Genomic DNA, 24701 nt, shown 5'->3' on the forward strand with positions numbered 1-24701 from the left:
TGAATAAACAAGGTTCATTACGCATCGCATTTTTTCTTTCTCCTTCTTCAAAAAAATATTTTTAAAGAATTTTGTTGAAAATTATTTTATTGGCACACGATGAAGTACAAAAATTATTTATTAAGCATCATGAAGGAACTGCGCATACTTTCATGATTAAATTGTTATTACAATACATACCTTAATTATTGTTCATAAACATTTTGAAAGTTTCAGCATGTAGAGGTACATGTAAGTGTATACATTGTCGTTTCGTAGCCAGACACTTGCCAACCGTTAATGCGACGATGGAGTCTACGCGTAAATTGTTTAACATTTATTTACTCATTAGTTATTTTAATTAAAACATGTAAGGTCAGTTTGACCCCCGTATTTTCCTCTCCATGTGTTCATCAAGTTCCCAACATAAGAGCGACAAACATTATAATTTTGTAGAATTTTAATCGAGCTAGTCTTATAGCCTCCATATTACACCAGGTTTATCAAATGATACAGCAAGTCCATAACAAGCTTATCTAAATTGACTATTTGATGGCCATGTAAGATACACTGAACGAATAGTACGCATCCCACGCACTGGTTCTAGCTGACGACGGCTTGTTAACATCGATCAAAATATTCTTAAAAAGCATGATTATGTTACTATTATTCATTATCTCCAACTATTTTTTTTACGTATTTAATGCAACAATATAATGTCAAAAATAAAACTTCAGCGCACCTTCTAGTATACATTTTTTTCAATTGGTATATTTTATTTTCTTGACTGTGCCATCATCTCCAGACTCTGCCACAAAGAGTTCATCTTTGGTGTTGACACATTCCCCTTGGAGATCGCAAATTGCAGTTTTCGATGTAACGTAAGAACTGTCCGTCCTGATCAAGGATATGGGTGCGGTTACTGGTGGGGTCTGATATCAAAATTCGACTCTGGCTGTCTACTGCGATCCCGTGTGGATCGAACGGCTTTTTAGAGGTAGAAGGATCACCCGAGTATTTAAAGCGTAGTGCCCCACCCTCACTGACCACAACTACGGCACCAGCCCAACAATCAGACACACAGATATCCCGGTTCCCGTTTTCGGTAATGTACTTTGGATGGGTGAGTCGACTTGATGAATAGAGACCTCGACCCTTGTCATCAAATTGAATAGTTTGTGTCTCTGTGGAGCCCCAGTAACGTACAACTTTTGTTTGATCAAAATTATTATTGACCATTATAACGAGGAGGTGGTCGGAGAATGCAGAGCATACACCTTGAGGTTTCCACCCCGGTAGCCACACCATCTCTTCAATATTTGTGTTTTTCAAAATGTTCACAGTTCTATCTTTGTCATCAGTATAAACTAGATCACCATTGCCGGTGATTGTCATATCTTGAGGCGCGTTTCCAGACTTTGTTTGAACAGACTTTATCAGTTCCCCATTAAGGTTGTAGAGTTTTAAGATCTTGTCCCAACCACTAGTCCAGATCTCCTCATCGTTCTGAGCAACTACGTTATGCAATCCATTCCCAAACCCAGTATCAATTTTTGCGGTAACTTCTGGCTCTTTAAGCATCGCCATTGGGCTCTCTTCTGAATGGTTCAACACGACATACCCATATTCTTCCACCACAGTAGATGATGCGGACAGAGTTCCGAAACGATGAGCAAGTTCCTCTGTATCTATTTCTTTTTATTTCAGAAAAGCACGGCAACGATTTCGTGATCTTTATTAGTGGCAGTTTTCTAAATTTAGAATTTCTGGATACATAAGCATCAATTAGGGCTGAATCGCCGGAATACAGCATCTTTTTTAAAACAAGAATTCTCTGAAAGATTTCAGAAATACTCCTCGAGATTTCGTTTTCCTGTCTGTCCAAAACTAAGAAATCTTTACAAAACATTTCATCGATATCAGATTTCAGTTTTTTGGTAAGGTTTCCTATTTTTCTGTGCCAATATTGTCCCAGTTTTTCTATGTCAGTTGTCAAGCTATGAGCGTTGTTATAGAGTTCAGTTTTCTGAAACTGAATGTCAGCTGCAATCTCTTGATATTTCGGATAAATCATTTTTTCCAACTCTCGTAAATCTTTCTGTATGACTTTTACTTTGTTCATTTGACTTTCAAAATGTTGTAGAAAATCATGACCTTTGTGCACCTGTGATGCAACACAATGCACACAAATAGGAACGTCACATTGTTCACAGAAAAGTTCGCAATTCTTTGTAGGGTGCTCGATGCAAGTCGGATAATTAACAATTGATCCACGCTTTTTGAACAAAACCACACGGTGCTCCTTCGATTCATCTGAGAGATGTTCCGCAACACAAGCCTTGCATAAACCAATGCGACAAATGTCACAATACAGAAGTGGGGTAGGGGTCCCACATATATAACATCGTATAACATCCTGAAGACAAAAATCGGGATCCATTGTTATGCGTCTTTGTTATTTGTGAAATTAATCAATTTGGTGTTTTTTTTACAAATACCACCGATTTGCCTTTTATTGGTAGCACACACACATATATATATATATATATACAAAACTATACAAAACTATTTTAAAAACCCATTTTAGAAGAATATCAATAAGAAGATAAAAAGGAAACTGCTACATTTGTATATAGTATATTTATACCAGGTTTACAATCAGCGATAGTAAATTAAACTTGTATATTCATCCTGGGGGTCATACATTAAAATTAAAATACAATAACATTTAAATTCCATCGAAACCTAATATATTACCTGTTACACAGTGAAGAAGGCTCTGCGCACAGATAAGAGAGCACACAAAGATGCCCTTGCAACAAAAGCAGAAGAGGCAGCCAATAGAGGAGAGCAGGGAAAACTTTACGAAATAACAAAAGCAGTGAGTGGCAGGAAGAGACCATCTCCAAACTTTCCTGTCAAGGACAAAAAAGGGACAGTTGCTGTCAAGAGAGAAAGAGATGGAAGACAGTTACATGGACCGAGCATTTTGAGGAAATACTGAACATGCCACCTCCAACTCATGAACCTGATATCAGTGATCCAGCAAGTAACATATACATCAACATTGAATCACCACAAATTCCAAATTGTCTCTGCAATACAATCCCTAAAAAATGGAAAAGCTCTGGATATGACAACTTAAATGCAGAATTATTCAAAACAGATCCTTTACTTACAGCCACAATTTTACAGTCAATTTTTCATGACATCTTGAAAAGAAACACCATACGAATGAATGGAACCATGGAGTCATCATTAAAATATCAAAGAAAGGCAACCTGAATGATTGCAACAATTGGCGAGGAATAACACTTCTTTCCAACCCCAGAAAGATAATGCCCCAAATCATCAGAATATCCATAGCTTTGGATGTCAAACTGCGTAAAACACAAGCTTGATTCAGACCAAGGCGAGGATGTATTGATCAACTATTTACACACAGAAACATCATAGAACAGTGTACAGAATGACAACGACAATTATATCTTAATTTTATTGATTTTGAAAAAGACTTCGACAGCATTCATAGGGACACTCTCTAAAAAAATTATCTGACAGATATTATCAAGAGTTTTTATGTCAACTTCAGATGCAGAGTTGGAAGCACCAACAGCGAGTTTGATGTTAAAACAGGAGTCCGTCCAGGATGTGTAATGTCATCAACACTCTTTATCATAATCATTGACTGGATCATGAAGAATACAACATCTGACATCCCGAGAGGCATCAGATGGGGCACATGTACGACACTAGAAGACCTGGACTTTGCCGATGACATAGACATATTCTTCCACTCCGACCAGCGCATTCAAGACAAGACCAACAGACTCCACAAGTACGCAGGAAGCATTGGGCTAAAGATAAGCACCAAAAATCAGAGGTCATGACCCTAAATGTTAACAACCTAACAGCTGTTAAAGTGGAAGATCCCATCCTCCCACATACCAGCACCTTTACGTACTTCGGTAGCAAAGTAACAACAGATGGTGGAGAGGAGACTGATATCGAACAGAGACTATCCAAGGCAAGAGCAGCATTTAACAACCTACAAACTGTTTGAAAATCTAGTCAGTGCACTACTAGAACAAAACTAAAGCTATACAAAAGCTGCTTCATACTTATCCTTTTGTACGAACCAGAATGCTGGCGAATGACAGAGAGAGAGAGAGAGAGAGATCTAAGCAAACTGTCAACTTTCCTGAGAAGGATCTTAAGACTATTTTGGAGTCTATATTCAGAAGACGTTGAAATTGGCTTGGCCATGTACTTAGACTCGGATGGCATTATAAAGACAGCTCTCTTCTAGACCCCAGAGGAAAACGGAAGAGAGGAAGGCCCAAAGTCACTTGGCGGTAGACAGTGGAAGCCGAAATGAAAGAACAAAGGAGAAGCTAGGGCACACTCCAAAACACCCTATATGCCAAAGGTGTCACGGGACAGTAAGTACGTGAGTAAATAAAAGTACCATTGCAGAAGAATATCAATAAAAGGATGAAAAGAAAACTGTTATATACTAGTATTTATACATATTTTTCGGTAGTAACTTAAAGTTATATATTCATTCTGGGTGTAATACATAAAGTTTAAAATACAATGTATATATTACCTGTTGCACATTCGTAGTTGATCTGGCAATTTCAGGTGGCAACTGACTTAAAAATCCTTGTGAATCGATTGTAATTTATAAATTAATAACACGTGCAAGTCGTTGTATCGATTTATAATGGACAAAAAAACAAAGTGTAAGGTTGGGTTGCGTAATACCCTTTTTTGAAAGTACAAACCAGCAGCCATAATTTATGCTTTTGAATTTTTCAGAGTCGTATCTGAGGGCAAGTCTTGGGATAGTCTCGAGATATTTCTTTGCATGTTTAAGGAAAGAATGAGATTCTGAGCAAATAACGATGAAATCATAAATTAGAATATCTAAACCGTCGTCGAAGAGTGAGTTGTTTGCCTGTCGGTGATTTTGTGTTTGGTTTGGGGTGGGAGTGTCTGAACATTTTGAAATAAATCACATTAGTACGAAATCGTTACTTAGTAGAATCATTTTATATTTAGTGAATTAGTGCGTACCAAAGCACAATGATTATATGTGAAAAGATATATAAGTACCATAATTAATAAGTAATTTCAGGAGCTATTCGACACTATTAACTGTATAACAATACAGATTTTCATCTTATTTTTAAAAAATCAGCACAATGTATACGTTGAGAGATTCCTAAATGTCTATTGACAGTGTATGCAAGATATCATCTTCGCTAGCCAAGGGTTTCTATAATTCCCAACGGTCCTCACGAACGAAAATTGTGTCAGGGACTTGAAGAACTTAAAATTATCCTCAACTCGTAGAGAATGCCCGACTCAATCGCAACAAGAATATATCTTGCCATCTTCGCTAGCCAAGGGTTCCTGATCCGCAGCAAAGAATTTTTTCTGATCATTATAGCGCTTAATATTGGAATTAAATGGAAGTGAGTCTTCCGGAAATAACCCCTATATAAATGCCGCAGCAAGTCCATGATTGGATCACTAAAAACAAATGTATGTAAATTTAAAACGTTTTAAAAAGCCTCGGAAGACCCTGCACTCCACGGTTTTGTCTAATGATACAGATATTGGCAAAAATGTAGAAAATAATATTTTCACTTGTACACAGACGATATTCAACAACACTGGACACCTATTAATTCTAGAGGTTACGAGGAAATTTCGGTTTAACTATTATCATTCTTTCCAAATTACAAGAAAGCAATGTATCGTTAATTTAGCCTCAGCTAGGACTGTTCATAAAGCTCAATGTTGAACACTCTCTAGTGCTGTCATCAGAAAATTGAACATATGCATCATATTGCTCTTAGTGAGGTGAAAAAATGTACCTGCATTACCTCTTTAATTTTTGTGATGCAAACATTAACGTTTCCGGTGCTGTCGAGAAAGAAAATGCTAAAGTTGCATTTTTGAATACTAGTATGTGAAAGAGAGGTACGTACCAATTAAGACAATTGATTGATAGAACCATTATAACAGGAGCTTGGACTTTTGGTAGTTGTGTCAAACAGCAATGTGACGTATGCCTGTCTATTTCATTGCTGCCCACTCAGTGAAAGCTCATTGAACTCAACACGATTTGTCTGGCTTTTGAGCTAAGACTACGCAATCGGTGCATATTTCACTTGAATCCAGCGTCATTTTTAACATGTTTTGACGCAAGAAATGATAGCTACGTCCTACGGAAAGTCCAAGGCCTTGTTAAAATGGTTCTAAACCTACTACAGATCATTAGATCAAACGTACACAAATATTAACAAGAAAAAAAGATTTCGATGATTGGCACTTAAGAATCGTATTATTATGAACAAAAGCCAGTATACATAATTCTGCATTGAAAAAAGGGGTTTGAGCTTAATTTATTAGCAATAGGATTGCTTTCAGTACTGCAAACATGGATACAGTATCCATTATTAGTGAGCTTGTTGGAATTTTTGTGTTAAATAAATTTCAGAATTCTCACAATTGTGATTTCAGATGCCAACATTGGAGAATCTTTTTAAAATAAAAAAAGATGGAGCCTATGTACACCAGTAACCGTTAAAGTCTGTGGCGTTTCTGCTGAGAAGCAGTGATGTGAACCAAAGTGGCGAGGAAAGGAGGCGTGTGTATGTTGGTGTGGCTGACAGCACATCGCTATCAAGTGCACTGTCTACGATCAAGAAAAGCTAAGAAACATGGAAGTTGGGAGTACTGTTATGTTGATGAACATAGTTGTCAAGCCAGACAATTCCATCACCATAACTAGTAAGTCAAGAGTGTGTAAGACTGGTCCTGTCAGCGTGTCAGCTGAACATGACAGGACAGCACTGGAATTGGCAGTCCCACCCACATCCCCAGAGTCTCCACTTATCGATGTGGAGAAATCACCTGTGAAAACCATGATGTCTACCAGAGGACAGGTGGTTGCAGTTAGTAACAATTTTCGTACATAATTGTTCAATTGCCGTATATTTTGTTTTTGTATGAATGACACTGTAAAATGTAATATACATGTAGATATAACCTGCTTTAAACTAAACTTACTTACTGTTACATTTTAACATATATTAATTTTTTACAGGAGGAAATGACAAGAAAAGTACTAGTACGGGGAAGGGATGTAAAAATTAAAGCCCTTGTTCTGAAGGATAAGTCGGCCGAATGAAAAGTTTTTTTGTGGCAAGACCTATCATGTACACCTGTTTCTGAAAAAAAAAAATCTTGTTAATTTCTAAGAACTATGGCTGAGTGGCCAGCAATAAAATAGACAGGCCTACGCCACATTGCTGTTTGACAGAATTACCCAAAGTCCAAGATCTCGTTAAAATGGTTCCAACGTCAGAAAAAACGGCATGCACTTAAATTTTTGGATGTTGTCGGTCCTAGAACCCACCAAGCGGTGCAGAAAAATTGAAAACCACATTAGATTTTATTTAACGATTTTTTTCCATTAAATATTTTAAACCAGTCAAAGTCATTGTGGAATCAAATCATGCTCGCTTTGCTGAAAACGAAAATATCATAGATGAAGCTCAAGAAACGTATGAAAACATTGGAGAACCAGAGGATGCATGGGCAAATCTGTGTCCCGAAACTGAACGTGATAGAGATGAATGTGTCATGATAAAGTCTCAACACCAAAACTCAGATGAATTTGTCGAAACAATTCCAGACATAGAAAATGACTTGCACAAACCTGATGTCTTATATCATGTACAGCAAATCAGTGTCTCAAATGAAGAAATGTTGACCATAGTGCAAAACTTAAACAAAATCCAACAGAAAGTATTCTACTTTGTGAGAGACTGGTGTATAAGAAAACTTGTCAATGAAAATCCAGCTCCATTTCATATATTTCTTACTGGTGGGGCAGGTACTGGAAAAAGCCAAATTGTGAAAGCTATCAATTTCGAAGCATCACGCCTTTTCTCTAGAAGTCTATCATCACCAGAATCCTTATCAGTTTTGCTGACAGCGTTTACTGGCACAGCTGCTTTTAACATTGGAGGCAGTACAATTCATAGCGTTTTCTCATTGACAAAGTTTTTGCCTCTGCCATACGAACCACTAAAAGAACAATCTTTAAGTGAAATCAGAATGAAATTGGCAGACTTGCAGATTCTTGTAATTGATGAAGTATCGATGGTATACAAGAGGCTATTATTCTACATTCATGAGAGACTGGTACAAATCAAGAAATGTAAAGATCCATTTGGAGGAGTTAGTGTGATTGCTGTTGCTGACTTTTTCCAACTTTAACCTGTAAAACAAAAAAAAGACGAGAGACTTTACAATGATAACGCATCATATCCCATTGACTTTTGGCGAGATTTGTTCCACGAAGTTGAATTGAGTGAAATTATGCGTCAGCGCGATGATGTCCCTTTCGCAACAGCTTTGAATTTGCTGTGCACAAGAACTTTAGAAGAACCTCTAGCAATCGAAACATTAAACACAGTAAATGACTGCATTAGAGAAGGTCCCGAAGATGTCCTTCATGTTTTCTCTACTAATGATGAGGTAAACACGTACAATTTAAATATGTTGAAACAAAAATGCAAAGATTTCATACAAATTGATGCAAAAGATTATCAAAAAGATAAAACCTCAGGAAAACTTTGCCTTAAAGATAAACCATCCCAAACCAAAAATGACAGTTTATCAAGCTCGCTCTTGCTTGCAGTTAATGCACGTGTCATGCTAACAAGAAACTCCGATGTTAAAGATGGCTTAGTTAATGGAGTAATGGGATACATTTCCCACTTTGAACATACAGAGGCGGACAAGTCAAACGTTAAAGCAATAGCTGTTATCTTTGACAGTCAAAATGTAGGAAAACAAACTGGAAAGCGAACTAAAAATGGAAACATGGTTTTAATTGAGATAATCCAAGAAGAAATTGTTATTAGAAAATCAATCGCAATAGTGAGACAACAATTTCCATTAAAACTCTCATGGGCCTGTACAGCTCACAAAGTACAAGGTATGACTGTAGAAAAAGTTGTTGTCAACCTTGACAGAACATTCGCTCACGGTCAAGCTTATGTGGCACTGACAAGAGTAACATCAAAAAACGGATTGTTCATTGAAACAAATGACAAAACAAAGTTGATAAAGAAGTTGTATGCGGATTCAGGTGTTAAATCAGCCATGGAAAACATGCAAAAGCTTGATCTTGACGGGCCCTTTGAGAATGACTCCAACAGTACAATAGTTGTACTTCATAACATTCAAAGTTTGAACAAACACTTTAGCCATATGGAGGTCAACAGTCGATTTACAAAGGCAGACGTAATTTGTTTAACAGAGACATGGTTAAAACCTGATCAAGACACCACTCAACTAAACCTAAATGGCTTTAAGTTTCACCATCTTACAAGGATGCAAGCGTATAGCAACATTGATGAACAAATGAAGTCGCTGCGTAATTCAAAAGAAGGCGGAGTCGCTCTCTATCTCAAAGAAAATGATGATGAAAAACATGTAATTCATCATTCGATCCAAAACATAGAAAGCATTGTTGTCAAGTTTTTAAAAAAGAGATTAGTACTGGTCAATGTTTACCGGCCGCCTACTTTAAGCACAACCAGGTTTTTGCATTCCCTGAAATCTCTCGTAGACACAGTAACACTACAAGGCGAGACTTGCATTGTCCTAGGAGATTTCAACGAAGATACCAAAACGAAAGGACCAATACAAACGTTTATGAAAAACAACGGGTTTAACCAGATAGTAGTTTTTTTCACAACAGAAGGTGGAACCACCTTAGATCATGTGTATATATCAAATCAAAATCAAGTACACGCTGAAAGAATCTCCACGTTTTACAGTTATCACGAGGCTGTAGTTTTCTTTCTTTGAAGATATATACGTGTTCTGATGCTGTAAAGATGGGTTGTCATGATTACAGACTGAGATATTTCGTTGAAAAACTTCATCTTAAATGAAATTCTACAAACCTTTCTACAGTTTACTAAAATCGGAATATTTCCAATTTTTGTTATAGTCAGATAAAGCACTAGTCTCTTGTACATGTATGTATGATGATAGAATTATAAATATTATTCTAGATAAATACCAGTGCGTTAAAACATTTATCGAACCTGTACTGACTTCGATAGCTAAAAAGATTAAACGAATTCAAAAATGTAAAATAAAACAAAACCCTTAAAAAGTATAACCAATGTATCGGTGAAGGTACTGTGTGTAAATAAAGGTAGATTGTATATAATATATTTCATGGACACTGTATAACAGTGGTTTTCTTTTCAATATCAAGTTTTATGAAAAAAAATTAATGCACAAGTTTACCCAAATCCATCAGAAATATTATTTTTATCACATGTGTAGCTCAATATGATTATAGCCCATTTATTACCTTTCTGATATTGCAATACAATTTTAGAACATGTAGATTTCAGCGAATAAGTACGGGAATACATGTTATCACATTTTTATATAAAAAAAAATTAATAACATATAAAGATAAATAGATTTTTATTAAATGATATATTTTCAGCTAAGAAAAAATATCAAGGTATGTGGTCTCCCTTTTATGTTACATCGATCTCTCTACAACCTCTAAAGGTGTTTATATGCTGTCAATGTACTCGTGATCATTTGCACAAACTACAAAATGTAATATCTTTACATGATAATACACAAATGCGCTCGTTAGAAATAGTTTGATATAAAGAAAAATTGGCTAGCCCGTCCGATTGAGACAAAAGGGTCTGTTAAGTCTTTTGAACATTGCTTAGTTTCTAAGAAATTACTTGTAGTAAATCAATGATGCAAAAACGTTTATTGCACTGCTGTTTAATTAATTAATTAACCTGTACCACATTGAAATCATATGAATAGCCATAAAGAATACGACCAGCGAACTTAATGTTTTAATGTTTTCACAATATACCATCTGAATGTGGAATGGCCAGCTAATTAAAAAAAAAACGTTTGTGAAAAATAATCTCACTTTGGTTTTTCCCCCACATTTATTTAGACATGTACCAAGAAGGGAGGTAGTGTTTGGTCCCAATGTATGCTGCAAGGCAACAGTTGTTTATATTGAAAAGAAATGAGCTTTTAACGAACATTGTTCAAAATCAAAAGTCCAAAAGATATACATGTATAAAATATGAGTAAAACAACGAACAACTACAAATATGAGGGTAGGATCAAGTGATATGAAGGAGTGAGCATCCTCTGCTGACCAATCACACCTGTCAGTTGTCGTAAAAAGTAAACAGAAAATTATTCCGTTAAAAAATTCGATGAATGATAATTGCCTACTTATATGTATGAAAAACGTCAGTCAGCATTAGACCCAGCAGAAGATTTTTTTTTGGCCGACAAGGTCGTTGTATCGACCATAAAGATTACGAAATGAATGACTTCAATTGAGGGCGTTAAAAATCTTCTTTTATCTACAGCTTGCCTCGTTTTTGAAATTGATCATACGTAGAGCATGCCGATGCATACCGAATCAAATTAAAGACAATAATTCCATATACAGTCATTATGTTTATCATATAAAAATGAAATATGTATGGAACGATCTTAATTAACCGCACCATCTAGCAGGAGGTAATGACGATAGAAAACCTTTACCAAAAATACAAGAAACTAATTATATCGATCATTTTTATCTTAATGAGGCATTATGTATACCCTTTACTCAATGGATTAATTTGCTTTAAAAAAAATAACATAGTTTTATGTACTTGTACAGTATATTGACAATACGTGTTTGATATTTTATACCAAAAATCTTTGGATGGATAACATTTTTTTGATTTCCTTTTATAAATAAGCAGCTTCTTAATAACTCATGCTAATAGAAGATTTTTATTTTGTTATAAACCTAATCAACAAAGTGCTATTCTGAAAACTTTCTTCTGTTTTGTATTATAACTTGACAACGTATATAACAATTTATTTTTTTGAATATATACATTAACAACTTTTAATCTGATGTTGTGATTGTAAATTGCTCACAGTGTCGAATTGTTTTCATATCATGATTAGACACAAAATCACATTTTGATGAAAAATCAAGCAGCGCTTCATGACTTCAAATTTTTTAAATCCGAATCAATTGATATTGTCTTCAATAAAAATAAACTTTTAAAGATACAATTATGTTGTTAAAATTGTTTTTCGCAGGGACATAACCTCTTATTGTGTGGTGGTAATCGCGCTGGTATCAATGATAAAAGTTCAATGGCAAGATCCCTAAAACACATTTTGACCACATATCTCAAGAACGGTTAAAAATTTAAAAACACTTGATGAGCCCATTATGACTTTATTCACAACAACTTGATATTTAAAAGAGGTCCATCATATTAGGGATCCAAATAGCCCAAAAGTATTACACAAAGGTTGTTTGATATGTAATTTGTATTTGACGAGATTTTGAAAGCGTTATACTCAGAGAGTGAATAAAACATTACCTGTCTTCAAAATATTTCTACCCTTCTGAAAAACATACTTTCAATCTCTTCTTTAACTTTTTGAAATCAGTCACGGTAAGCTGAATTAGGTAGACATCTACGGCACGGACTGTACACTGAGTCAAGGAATGGTTGAAACACATCTTTTCAAGAGAGTTCAATGCTCGTGCCTATTTTAAAAAAAACTGTATTGGTCTCTATCATAAAACAGAGCTATACATAAACATATTGGCAATGCCCAAATTTATTAAAATGCTTATATATTTGAGTTTGTACATAATAACTAAGATTTGTGATTTCACGGAATTACATGCAACTATGATTCTATATGCTTCCTTAACACCCACAAGTAAAGATTAAAGCATGTTATTATACCTATTTCTTCTGTCTCCTATTTTGATTCATAACTATTAACGCTCGAAATTAAAATCTGTCACTTCCGGTCGAAACCGGAAGTGAAACAAATTTTTCGAAAAAATGAATTTTCTCATCAAATCTAAAATGAATATGTGTTTTGTACAGCCTATTAAGCTGAATCTAACACTGAAAGCCGTTTTAAAATCGGACGATGCATTACAGAGATATCGGGGTTTAAAAATTGATTTTTCCGGAAATTTTGATTCCGCGTCTTTGGTTTAAAAAATAGCGTAATGTTCAAAGTAAAATTAACTCGTACCAAAAATAACTGTTAAGTCGTACTTGAATACATTCGGATTTTTTTGTTAAGTCGTTCTTGAAATCAGAAAGGTTTTTGTTAATTCGCACTTAAAATCATTCGGATTTTGTTAAGTTGTAATAGGAATAATTCCATTTTTTTTTCATCTTTTTAGTTTAGTTACTCTTGTTACTGGTTTAAGAGCTCTGCTTCTTACAGGAACTTCTAGCTTTACTTCCGACATTAACGGAAGACCCACTCGTTGCTTTGCAACGAGCTTTGCTCTAGTTATTTATATTTTTCCCCTTTTTCTCTCGTGAATTTCTCAGAGATGTCTGGATGGATTTTTATAAAATTTTCAGGAATGACAGAAAATAGAAAGATCTACAGGATTTTAATTTAAAAAGTTCTAAATCCACTTCCAGTCGTCCGTTTCCTGTCCCGCAACAAAAAGCTTGTCACCTCGAGATCTAAAAAACGGTAAAGACTTAAACATTCAAACTTTGTGGGATGATAGACCTATAGCTGTAAATGTGTTTAAAAACTTTTGTTTTGTTCGTCATAACTTCCGGTCGTCACCGGAAGCACTTAAAAAATATTTCTTTTTACGCATCAAATTTTTTGTCAATAGAATAAATATAAAAGAATAAATCTATACATAGGAAATCTCTGCGATGTAATATCAACAAAAAATTTCTACTTCCGGTGAGATATCTCAATTATCTCAGGTAGCTTTTTTAAAACACATTTTGTACCCGCGAGATCTCAGAAACTATAAGCGATCAAGACACGAAACTTTCATGGATGACAGACATTTGATTGAAGATGTGTTTAACCGGTTTCATTTTGTCTTCCGTCACTTCCGGTCCATACCGGAAGAGTTAAAAAAATCAGTTTTTATCAGTTTATCAGTTTAACTTTTTTCCTTTGATATATTTTAGTTAGATAAATGAACAATAATGTACAAAAGGCAAGTATACAAGAAATATTGAATACAATTTACATTGAACACTTCCGTTTGCCCGTTTCCTGTCCAGAGACCAAAAACCTGATTTCGACGAGATCTCAAAAACAGTAACGAATTGAACAACCAATTTTTGTGGGATGATAGACCTATGTATGTACATGTGTTAACACTATTTTGTTTTATCCGGCGTACCTTCCGGTCGTCACAGGAAGTTCACCCAATTATGATATTTTTAAAAATATTTTGGTTATTTAGCATTGAAGTAACATCTTAGCTATAGAAATACAAAAAGTCATCTACACATGGTAAAAAAAGATCTACTTCCGGTGAGATATCTCAAATATCTCAGGTAGCCTTCTTTTTTAAAAACAAAGTACCCACAAGAAACTGTGATAGATCAAGACTTATATAGATAATGGACATTGATTGAACATGTGTTTAACGGGTTTCATTGGATCCTACGTCACTTCCGGTTAATACTTGAAATGTTCAAAAGCAATAGAACTTTTTTTAAAACTTTTAACTTTTTTAAAAACATTTTACTCAATGTGATAAACAGTAACGTACGTAGGTGAACTAACATATCTACTTTCCGTTTTTTAAATCACTTCCGTTTGTTCGTTTCCGGTCCCTAGATAAAAACCTTTTTTCAACGAGATATTATAACTAACGAAAACTTGGACATCCAAACTTTGAGGAAAGACAAAATGTACATGTATCCATTTTCTGTTTACAAGATAACTGGATTTTTTGTGCAGATTAATACATGAGGAACGGAAGACCTGTTTGTTGCTATAGCAACAAGAGTCTAGTTTTCCTTATTTTCAGTCACCCGTGCTATTTTTAGAATTGTTTATACCCAGTCACTCATAGGGAGTGATGCCCCATTGTTATATAACCGATCACTCATTAGGAGTGATGACAATTTACTATATAGAGAGAGCGAAAATTTAATACAGGGCAGTGCGTTTTTGACTCCGTTTAGACTCCAATGTGATATTCTTTGGATTTATTGTTTATTGTGAACTTGTGTTGATTTTATATATCTATATCGAGATTTTAACAGTTATTAAAATAAAATGTAAACAAAACATCGGACTTTTTATTCCCAAGGAGGAAATTAATCGCCTGGGGCGATCAGTGCTTAAATATCAAAAAGCTACCTGGTGGACAATTGGTTTAATTAATTACACGAAAATGGGAATAATTGCTCGGACTGCGTTACATAGTGTATGTTTGTTACCGCATGCGCGGATCCAGAAAGCATTTCCAGGGGGTGTCCGAGGGATAATTTTGTTTTCCAATGTCGGAGAGGGGTTTTAAGGCCTATTTCGGGAATTTTGCTATATAATCTTATTAATTTGAATTTCCCAAGAGGTGGAAGGAATAGTCCATGCACTATCTTCTAGGTCCGCACATGAACGAGAATGATCTTTCTGTTGGACCAAAACAACGAACTGTATTAAACATGCGTTTTTACACATATTTTACAATCAAGTTGAACAAAAAGTGTTATTCAAAATACCCCAAATGACTGTATTAATGATTTCGTTAATAAAAAAATATATAGGCTTATCGTGAAATTTTTAAAGCTGCTATGCCCGATTTCATTTAAAATTTTGTGTTCGCTTTTATACGATGGCTATGAAAAGTATGTGTATCATAATAGACATTGCAGTAGTTTTCCAGGTCCATTAAGCCATATTTTAATGAAAAAGTGATGTACACAATTTTTTACAAAAACAAACGACATAAATTGTATTGATTTCTTTCGTCTCATAATAAAATTCGCTGCTGAGGTCAAGGCAGGTATGGTTGTATTACGACTTTGAAAAAAATTCAAATCAAAAATAAACGTCGGTACATTTTATTCACTAATATTTGGGGAAGTGTTTTGTATACATGTACAATCGATACATCACATGCGGGTTGAATAAACCCTATCATTCGGGAACAAAACCAACCGGTTCCCGTTTCTAAACATTCCCTAGATGGAGTTGGTTTGTTTGTTTGTTTGTTTTGTTTTTTTTGTGTTCTCATACAGAAATTTTTTATGTACTTTAGATAATTCAAACTTTGAAAGGAGACGGATTTGGCTTGTGTAAATAGGCATCTTTTTAATAAATTTGGTCTGTATAGAAAAATATTTGATACTCTCATAGCCAAAGAAATCGGACTATGTAGCTTTAAATTATCTGTATGTTTTAAAATCTTCCTTTTCTCGGACAGGTGAACACTATCTTAATTTTTACATTTTATTCCATACAGAGTAAAAACTTTTACCACATCATACGTGTAATATTGACAATCACGATCGTCAAATGTAAACGTTTGAACTCTCGGAAAAAAATGTATAATTTTGTTCTTAATGTTCTCTAATATCTTAGCTTATTTATCGTTACAACTACGATTGTGATTTATATCATAGTTCTAATATTCAAGAATCAAAAACAATATAGACCTAAGAAAGTTAACGATTACACATAGTTCATCATCATACGATGAAATATAACAGTTATGAAATGCAAAACATTTACGATTCTATATCTCGATTGGAGCTAGGGAGTTTTTTTACCAACTTGTGGTCTTACAGTTTGTTTTGGTGATTAAATCCGCTTGACCAACTGAGTTGTCTAAAATATAATAATGATAAAATTTTGTGATTAAACATTGATATATTTTATATACTAAAATTATACATAAACTGAAAGAATAAAAACTATTTTCATGAAGTATATTACAGTCCTAGAAATCTTTCCTTCCATTACCGCTATATTTGCGCCTTTAAAAAACTTCTATGACGTCACCCATTGTATTTAGTCAACGTTATTTTCACTATTCAACCAGCAGGTGTTGGATATATAAATATCCAACTGATAGGTGTTGGATATTTTTAATATTTTTAATATCCAACCGTCAATCAGTTGGATATTCAAATATCCAACAGGGCATTAAACAAAGAAAACTGAAGAAATGTTTCAACATAAATCCAAATTTATAAAACAGAATTTTGTCATCCATAAATGTATATCCGATAAGCCACGAATACATTTTTTGCAGAAATATCTCCTTTTCTTAATTTTGATAGATTCGGGATCACATATAAATCACTTTCATAAACTTTTAGACTTCCACTTTGAACCTTGAACCATATCACTACTTCTAGTTAGGTTAACAATATAGGAAATATTGTCGCACTATGACTTCATAAGACTCCTATCAATTTTTTAAATAAATCATCGTCTGTTAATTGACGTCAAAATTCTGATTTTTCCTTTCTCTTTGCAAGTTTAAAATATCATGCATTCAAACGGTATCCATGTCTTTCCATGAACTGTGGATCTCTATATACATTGTACAAGTGTGTACTTTGCGTTAAAAAATTAATCTTCTAAATCTATGTCTGCTCAGTACAGCAGTATGGTTTTCTATAACTTGCGCACCTGTTCACTCGTCCATGATTAAAAAGGTGTGTTTGGTTAGACTATTGTGTATGGTATTGCTGGAATTAAACTTTTGTATGACATCACAGTTGGATATATGAATGGGTCAATGCTTCTTAGAGGCTCAAATGGGGGAATTTTTTTAAGTAAGATAAATAACTCGATAGTGTTGAATAGTTTAGAGAAAACATCCCCTCCTCGGGTCTTCAGCCCTCGGAGGGAATGTTTTCTCTAAACTATTCAACACCATCTCGTTATTTATCCATTACTTACACACAGTAGATGCTCTTTATGACCATAAAACAGGTAATGACTTGAAAGTCCGTGCGGTCAGAACCATCCATGTGAAAATTAAATGTCTATGATGTGCGGTGTCCAATTTTAGAGACACACTTGAAATTTAGTTTCAAGAATAAATGTCTCTGTTTGAAATGCTCTGAAGAAGGAGACAGAAGATACGAAAAAGGTATCAATAGGACTTGAAGCGCGCACGCAGGGGGTGGGGGTGTGTGCACTGAATTCTTGATCTCGAACACGGTCGAAGAAGCATCACCATTATCTCCAAATAATTTATTACATGCATTTCTTGTTTTTCTGTCCAAAGATTCAGTTGTGTTCTTTTACATGCATGAAAACTACAGTAAAATGTCACCAGATGGAATTTTTTTTAATGTTGATCATCTGGCTAAAATTTTGTTCTAGGATCAAAGTAATTGTTCAGTGCCCATTCCTCCTTATTTGGCATATCGCAGTTTATATTGCCGTTCATTACTTAACTCTGAATGAAAAAAATACATATAAAGTACATGCTTCCTTTTGGTGCTCTGTCAATATTTCAATTCTAAGGTAAAGACACACGGTCTCCTTCAAACGATTCATATTCTCTCGATTTCTTGCATATTATACAATACTAGAGAACGATGCTGTCTGTAGTAGCGTTTTACCTGATTTATGTTTTAAATTTAAAAAAAAACGCATGGATATTACCGATGTATTTTATTTGATTTTTTTAAGCAGCACTTAGTCCAACGGCAGCATGAAATAAAAAAAGTCGCGCACACTCGAATTATACTCGGCCTTCCTTTCTGAGAAGAAGATTTTTAAAGATTTACTCTATATATTCCTTTGTTAAACTTGGACTCCCCATTATGGCCCCACCCTACTCTTAGGAGTCATGATTTTCACAACTTTGAATTTACCCTACCTTAGGATGCTTACACACAAGTTTCAGTTTTCCTGGCTGATTAGTTTTTGAGACGAAGATTTTTAAAGATTTACTCTATATATTCCTATGTTAAACTTCGACTCCCATTGTGGCCCAATCCTATCCCCGGGGGTCATGATTTTCATAACTTTGAATTTACACTACCTGAGGATGCTTTCACACAAGTTTCAGCTTTCCTGGTCTTATGCCTCGTGAGAAGAAGATTTTTGAAAATTTCTCGGAAATTTTCATAAATTCCTAATTATCTCCCTTTGCAAAAGGGTGTGGTCCTTAATTTTCACAATTTTGAATTCCCCTAGGCAATGGATGCTTTGTGCCAAGTTTGGTTGAAATTGGCTCAGTGGTTCTTGAGAAGATGTTGAAAATGTGAAAAGTCAGGTGAGCTATTAAAACAGAAATATCGGTTGCAATTCTTATAAAATCTTCTGAAGAAAAAACAGAGACCAGCCTCTCATTGCTTATATCTTTGATTTCTTGGGCATATTAAACAATGTCATATAAAATGCATGAACTACATACTAAACTTGACATCAGTGAAACTTAATTCAGCTTTAGAATTCAAAAAGCGATAAATTTTCTAAATATTATCATACATAAATATACAGAAACATTTTGCTGGTAGTAGATCTGAAATAACACCATTTTTAAAACAAGAAAAATAAAATTATCTAGTAGGTTTTTGAGACCATTATGAGTGTACATGTTTGGTGTCTATGCAACAAAGTACTTGTGAAGTGAATCTTAAATCTTTATCTTAATATATTGTGCACAACTCTTACTACCTGGAGAGGGTCCTAATACAGGCTAGCTCTGCTACGTCCCAAATACTGTCCAAGGCGTCTGCACTACCAGTGGCAAAGTACTTTCCCTTGGGGTCAAACTCGATACAGATACAGTTAGCAGGGTGAGCATTCAGGGTGGGCTGGAGTTTTAAATCTGGGTAGCTGTCAATGACAAGGTGTTCTATTTGCATACAGTTCAATTAATTTAAAATTACCAAAATGCTACACAAGGTATTGAGTAAAATAAATATGCACAATTATGAAAAACTAATTACGTTACATTGAGCTGTCGTATCCATCATTACATATCCATTGGTTCATTAATGCTTCATAATACTGCAATGTTCCATGCTTCATCTATCTATAAACTACATGTACATGTACCTCAGTATGTTTATGCTGCCTTTCCCACTCGTCAAGAAGAACAGGTCCCCGTCATTGTTCCACGAGATCTCATTGACCTCAAACTTAAACTGTTCCTCCGCCTTTGACCTGTGAATTCTGACATCAATGAATGTAACTAAGTCGTCCTTGTTGCCCACCGCTATAGTGCTGCCATCTGGTGACCAGCAGATGTTTATGTTTTCACCTTAAACGCTTCGAAAATATGTCGATTCTCTTCGTGATTACAGCTTTCAACTAACATTGATTATCAGTTGTTATGTACAAAAGCGTGAAATAGAGATAATATACTGTTTCCATGTTATTGGCAATACAAATTTGTCATGTCATTTGCAACAGACGATCATAAATACGTGACGGATTATAGATAAAGGTGAGCAGATATAATATTTTCACTTGAACCATATATGCATGATTAATATCAAATTTAAATTCCGTAGTACCATATCTCTTGTATTAATTGATCCCAACTCCCCAAAGAAAGTGGGCACTTTATGTACATTCGGCAGGAATCTGGGCACACTAGGAGAATGAAAATTTCATCAATTAATTTTGAATATTTTTCATATTATAACCGTTATTTGGTTTCTATTGGATGTGGAATCAGTGGAAAAATATTAGAAATGCAACAGTTTGTATCATAATATGGGTCTAAATATAGCAACACGATGCAATTCATGCAAAATCCTACTTATTTACAACTGTTTTTAAATGATTTTGTTGTCTCTGGGTCTTCTCTCCACAAATTTTGAAACGTGTAAAGATCACATATTTCAACATTAAAAATGTCGCTTTTTAAAAAAAAGATGGAGAGATAATCCAGAGATGACTAATTATGTACTTATTCAAATTATTTTTTGAAGGATAAAAAACAAAGTCGATTGATATGACAATGTTGTTTCAAACAGTATTTTATAGAGCATATTGTCAAGTCTCGCATGGCTCATTATGATCAGTGGTTTCGTCCTGGTTTAGTGAATACAAACATGCAGTGGTTTGGGTTCAAATCCAACTGGTGGTCTTTTTAAAAAAATTAAACTTTTTTGTTTATAATGTTTGTTATTATAATGTTGAATTCTAATATACCGGTATATTTTAATTTGTCGTTATTGATTTCTAGATCTGCTGTATGAATGCTATATTTTTTCTTATTACTATTTTTTAGGATATACACAATATAACTGCATTAAAATATGTTTGAATTAACATTTCCAATATAACTAGTTATCGGTTTACCTCTCATTACCATTTTTTAGAGCTTGTGAGTTTTTTAATAACCGAAATAGCCATGTACTTCGACTCTCAACATAATATATTTTTGTTGAAACCTGTACATAGACTTTCAAGGTTATAGACATTTAAATCCCAATTGATTCGTGTCGAGGATTCCTACAAACTTACAATCTTGTGCGCTCACTTTCTTTAAAACATTTGCAGTATAAGACTTGCATTGAAAGTTTGACACTTAACTTATGTATTTTAATTAAAATAGATATAGCTAGGTAGTAATAGCAGTGGAAGCCGGGATTTGCAAGCCAAATGAGGGAACGACAGAATCTTGAAAAAGAGCATGTTTTTAATTACCCCACGTACACGTGTATCACTATGGACATTTATTGTATGTATAAATATGCATATGGTTGTTTATAATTTGTATTGTGTATAAAAAAAAGTAAAAGGCAATATAACTACTAACATTTTGTTTTACAGAGTTAAATATGAATATAATGCATTCATCAAAAATATAATTTTTCGGATTCAAACATTATCATGAGCACTGCTAACCTTATTTCTACATTTTAGCGTATACTTGTAACTTTTTAAAAATGTTCTTCGTCATTTTTTTTTTATTAGAAAATTGGTCCCAAGATATTTGAGACCAAGTAAAATCAAGAAAGACAACTCTTAAACAAGATCTTTCAAACCAAGAATTTTGCAATGGTTCAATATTTCTTTTAATTTTTCAATTTCATTCAATTTCTTTTTTTCATATCATTAACCAATGAATATCATTTCTATTTTCAGATTTTTGTGGGATTTCATCCAGCAGTTTGCCATAAAAGAATTTTCAAATATTTTAGTTTCATCTTTATGTTGATTCCAATAAAAATCATACAAACCTCATTCATGATTATTTTGTTTTTCATTTTCAAACTTTAAAACAATTTACTTTCATTAGAATTTTAAAACAGAAATGTTTTGTTTTCACAAGTCATAATAGCCCAGAAAACTTTAGAACAGATGTCTAACAACTCGATCGGCATCTGGTGAATTCGACATCTTGTTATTTTTTATCATAAATTAAGACTGGAAAATATAAAAAGAAACACAAAACCATTATGTGCTTATGACAAATAAAACTTTCACTTATCCTACTGTCTATGCGTGAATAAAAACAGTTTTAAAAAACTATTTACAGATCTGAAGTATTTATGTTTAATACAATAATTAACTATAAAATCAAGGAGGAAATACGTTAGATGTTTAAACACATTATTTTTTCCCTTAAATTATCTGCATTGTATTTATAATAAACATTTTAATAATCATTTACACTCAAAGATACTTAATCATGTGTTATGCAATGTGTACCTTGTTTAATTGCTAAAACAACAAGATGACAAGTGTTGTATTCATAGTATACACGGAAGGGGTACCAGGTGCTATTTAAATTCCGTAGTACCATATCTCTTGTATATATTGATCCCAACTCCCCAAAGAAAGTGTAATTTATTGTACACATGGAAGGAGTGCATGAGGTACTAATTATGAGGAGATTAATGAAGAGACCCTGTCAACACATGGGCTTCCCTCGCTGTGTCACTTGTTCTTGCGACTTCAATACATATCGACATATATATTGCAACAGCAATGGATAACAGCACAATATCATATGAATCCACAGGTGCTTATGGAACGCCGGGACTGTATTATATGAGGATTAAACATTATACGCAGTGATTTCCTCATTCTATTTGGTAGTAAAGTCATTATATTAGGTCTTTTATACATTATATCGTGTGCATTTTCCATTATATACAGCACTTCTTTCATTATATGATATAGTTATATCACTATATTATGTACATTTATCATTATATGAGATGCTTCCAACATTATATGAGGTGCTTCTATCATTATATGCGGTCGTTCTAACATTATATGCGGTGAACACAACATTATATTATGTACTTCTCACATTACATACAGTATATTCATTATTATATGTAGTATTTCTGTTATTATGATGATGATGAGCGTTAAATATTATGCCCAGTCCTGTTTGCATTCTGTGCGGTAGTTTTTGTATTTCATTGTGATGTAGACACATTATTATATGCTGTGCTTTCATCTTTATGATGATGACCTTTCGGAAGCTTTTTCTCGGAATGTCTCAGGAATATTAACGCAGAGTTTTCAGTATGACGGACCATTTGATAAAGTTGGTTTAGGTACGACTCGGTTTGGGTAAGACTTCACAAAAAATCTATTATTGGAGATCATTCAGGCTTATAAATATATTTCATAATGACAATTTACAATTTGGTACAATTCAGAGGCGTCGGATGCAAATTGAAAAAGTGTGTGTGGGGGGGGGGGGGGGGGCTTAGACTATTCAACAGAAACCTCGACAAGAATTCCAAAGATCATTAAAATTCTAATTCCTTTGGGGGAGGGGGGGGGGGGTGTAGTATACTTATGACTATAAGTCCAATCTTACTCGCATAAATTTTTTCCCAAATCATGAAATTCCTTATCTCGGGGGGGGGGGATACTTTACATATGCATCCAATTTTCGATATCACTATTAATGTTTTAATCTTTTTAAGGTTAATTCAGGAACAATTTTACTTGCTGCGAAAAAAGTGTGTGGGAGGGGGGGGGATGGGGCTGAAACCTCATGATGCTATATTCCTTATGGTTAGGTCTAACTTTGCAAATAGAAAAGACGTCTGGTTCCGACGCCTATGCGATTGAAGTAACGCCATTTATTTATTGAAACGACAGAATTATACAATATGCTGGGGGAGAGGGGGCATCTCGTGTGAAAACAGAAATATGTAGATTTATCTTCGATTTTCACCACAGGAAAGTTGTACATGCACACTTTTTTTGGTTTACTTAAAAAGTGAAATTAAATGCAAGTAGAGATGTGAAACTTAACTCTCCTACTTGTGTGCATGAGCTCCAAACCGGACACGTGTACATAAAATCCATAAAAAAGATTGTTTACTAAATATGAATTATCAAATTAAAAAAATATTATAGCGGAAACAGAACATATAAGTTGTCAACATTTTATTTTTATGTATGCACGAATAAAGGTCTTATTCTTTATGAATTCAATATGCCAATTATATATTATGCAGACATTACCAATGACTTTTCAAGCTCGAATGGCGTGCATTGAAAGTAGAATGGAAGGGGGAGGGGTGTATTAAAATTTCAGAAACTGCTCATTCATCTTCATTAAATGCAGATCTAAAGTTTACTATTTGGGATAAATTTAATCTAAATTACTAATTTTAAGTAAACGGTATTTATTAATTTGGCGGTACTTAAAGAAAAATTTTGTCACAAAGAATACATCTGTGAAATATAAAAGCAAAAGCCCTACCAACTCAAATGTTAAGGCCAAGGTTTAAATTTTTGCGGACAAACAGATTGACGAACAGGGCAAAAACTATATACTTCCGAATCTTCTATTAGGACGGGGGCTTAAAAAAGCTTAAACTTAAAACTTAAAATGTCTT

The 24701-nt window shown here is 34.1% G+C and overlaps 2 protein-coding genes and 1 pseudogene across 2 annotated transcripts; 1 reads left to right on the plus strand and 2 right to left on the minus strand.

Annotated features, from left to right (window-relative positions):
* Positions 1 to 801: 801 nt before the first annotated feature.
* LOC128182072 (tripartite motif-containing protein 3-like) lies at positions 802 to 1218 on the minus strand. The gene has a single exon (XM_052850690.1). It carries the CDS (start codon positions 1216 to 1218, stop codon positions 802 to 804), a length of 417 nt encoding a protein of 138 aa, XP_052706650.1.
* Positions 1219 to 6513: 5295 nt separating this feature from the next.
* On the plus strand, positions 6514 to 12191 carry LOC128182073 (uncharacterized; annotated as a pseudogene).
* Positions 12192 to 19541: 7350 nt separating this feature from the next.
* Positions 19542 to 21196, minus strand: LOC128182074 (THO complex subunit 3-like). The gene is made up of 3 exons (XM_052850692.1): positions 21184 to 21196; positions 19930 to 20104; positions 19542 to 19707 (listed from the first exon to the last, which is right to left on the minus strand). The coding sequence occupies exons 1-3, from the start codon at positions 21194 to 21196 to the stop codon at positions 19542 to 19544; spliced, it is 354 nt and encodes a 117-aa protein (XP_052706652.1).
* Positions 21197 to 24701: the final 3505 nt, after the last annotated feature.

The sequence above is a fragment of the Crassostrea angulata genome, chromosome 4 (assembly GCF_025612915.1).
Source record: "Crassostrea angulata isolate pt1a10 chromosome 4, ASM2561291v2, whole genome shotgun sequence".
Taxonomy (NCBI): Eukaryota; Metazoa; Mollusca; class Bivalvia; order Ostreida; family Ostreidae; genus Magallana; species Magallana angulata.

Excerpts from the sequence above, each read along its gene's own strand:
- LOC128182072 (XM_052850690.1), bottom strand. The coding sequence starts at position 1,218 with ATGGTCAATAATAATTTTGATCAAACAAAAGTTGTACGTTACTGGGGC.
- LOC128182074 (XM_052850692.1), bottom strand. Across the intron at positions 19,708-19,929 it reads GGCAGCATAAACATACTGAG|CTACCCAGATTTAAAACTCC; the intron begins GTACATGTACAT and ends TGTCATTGACAG.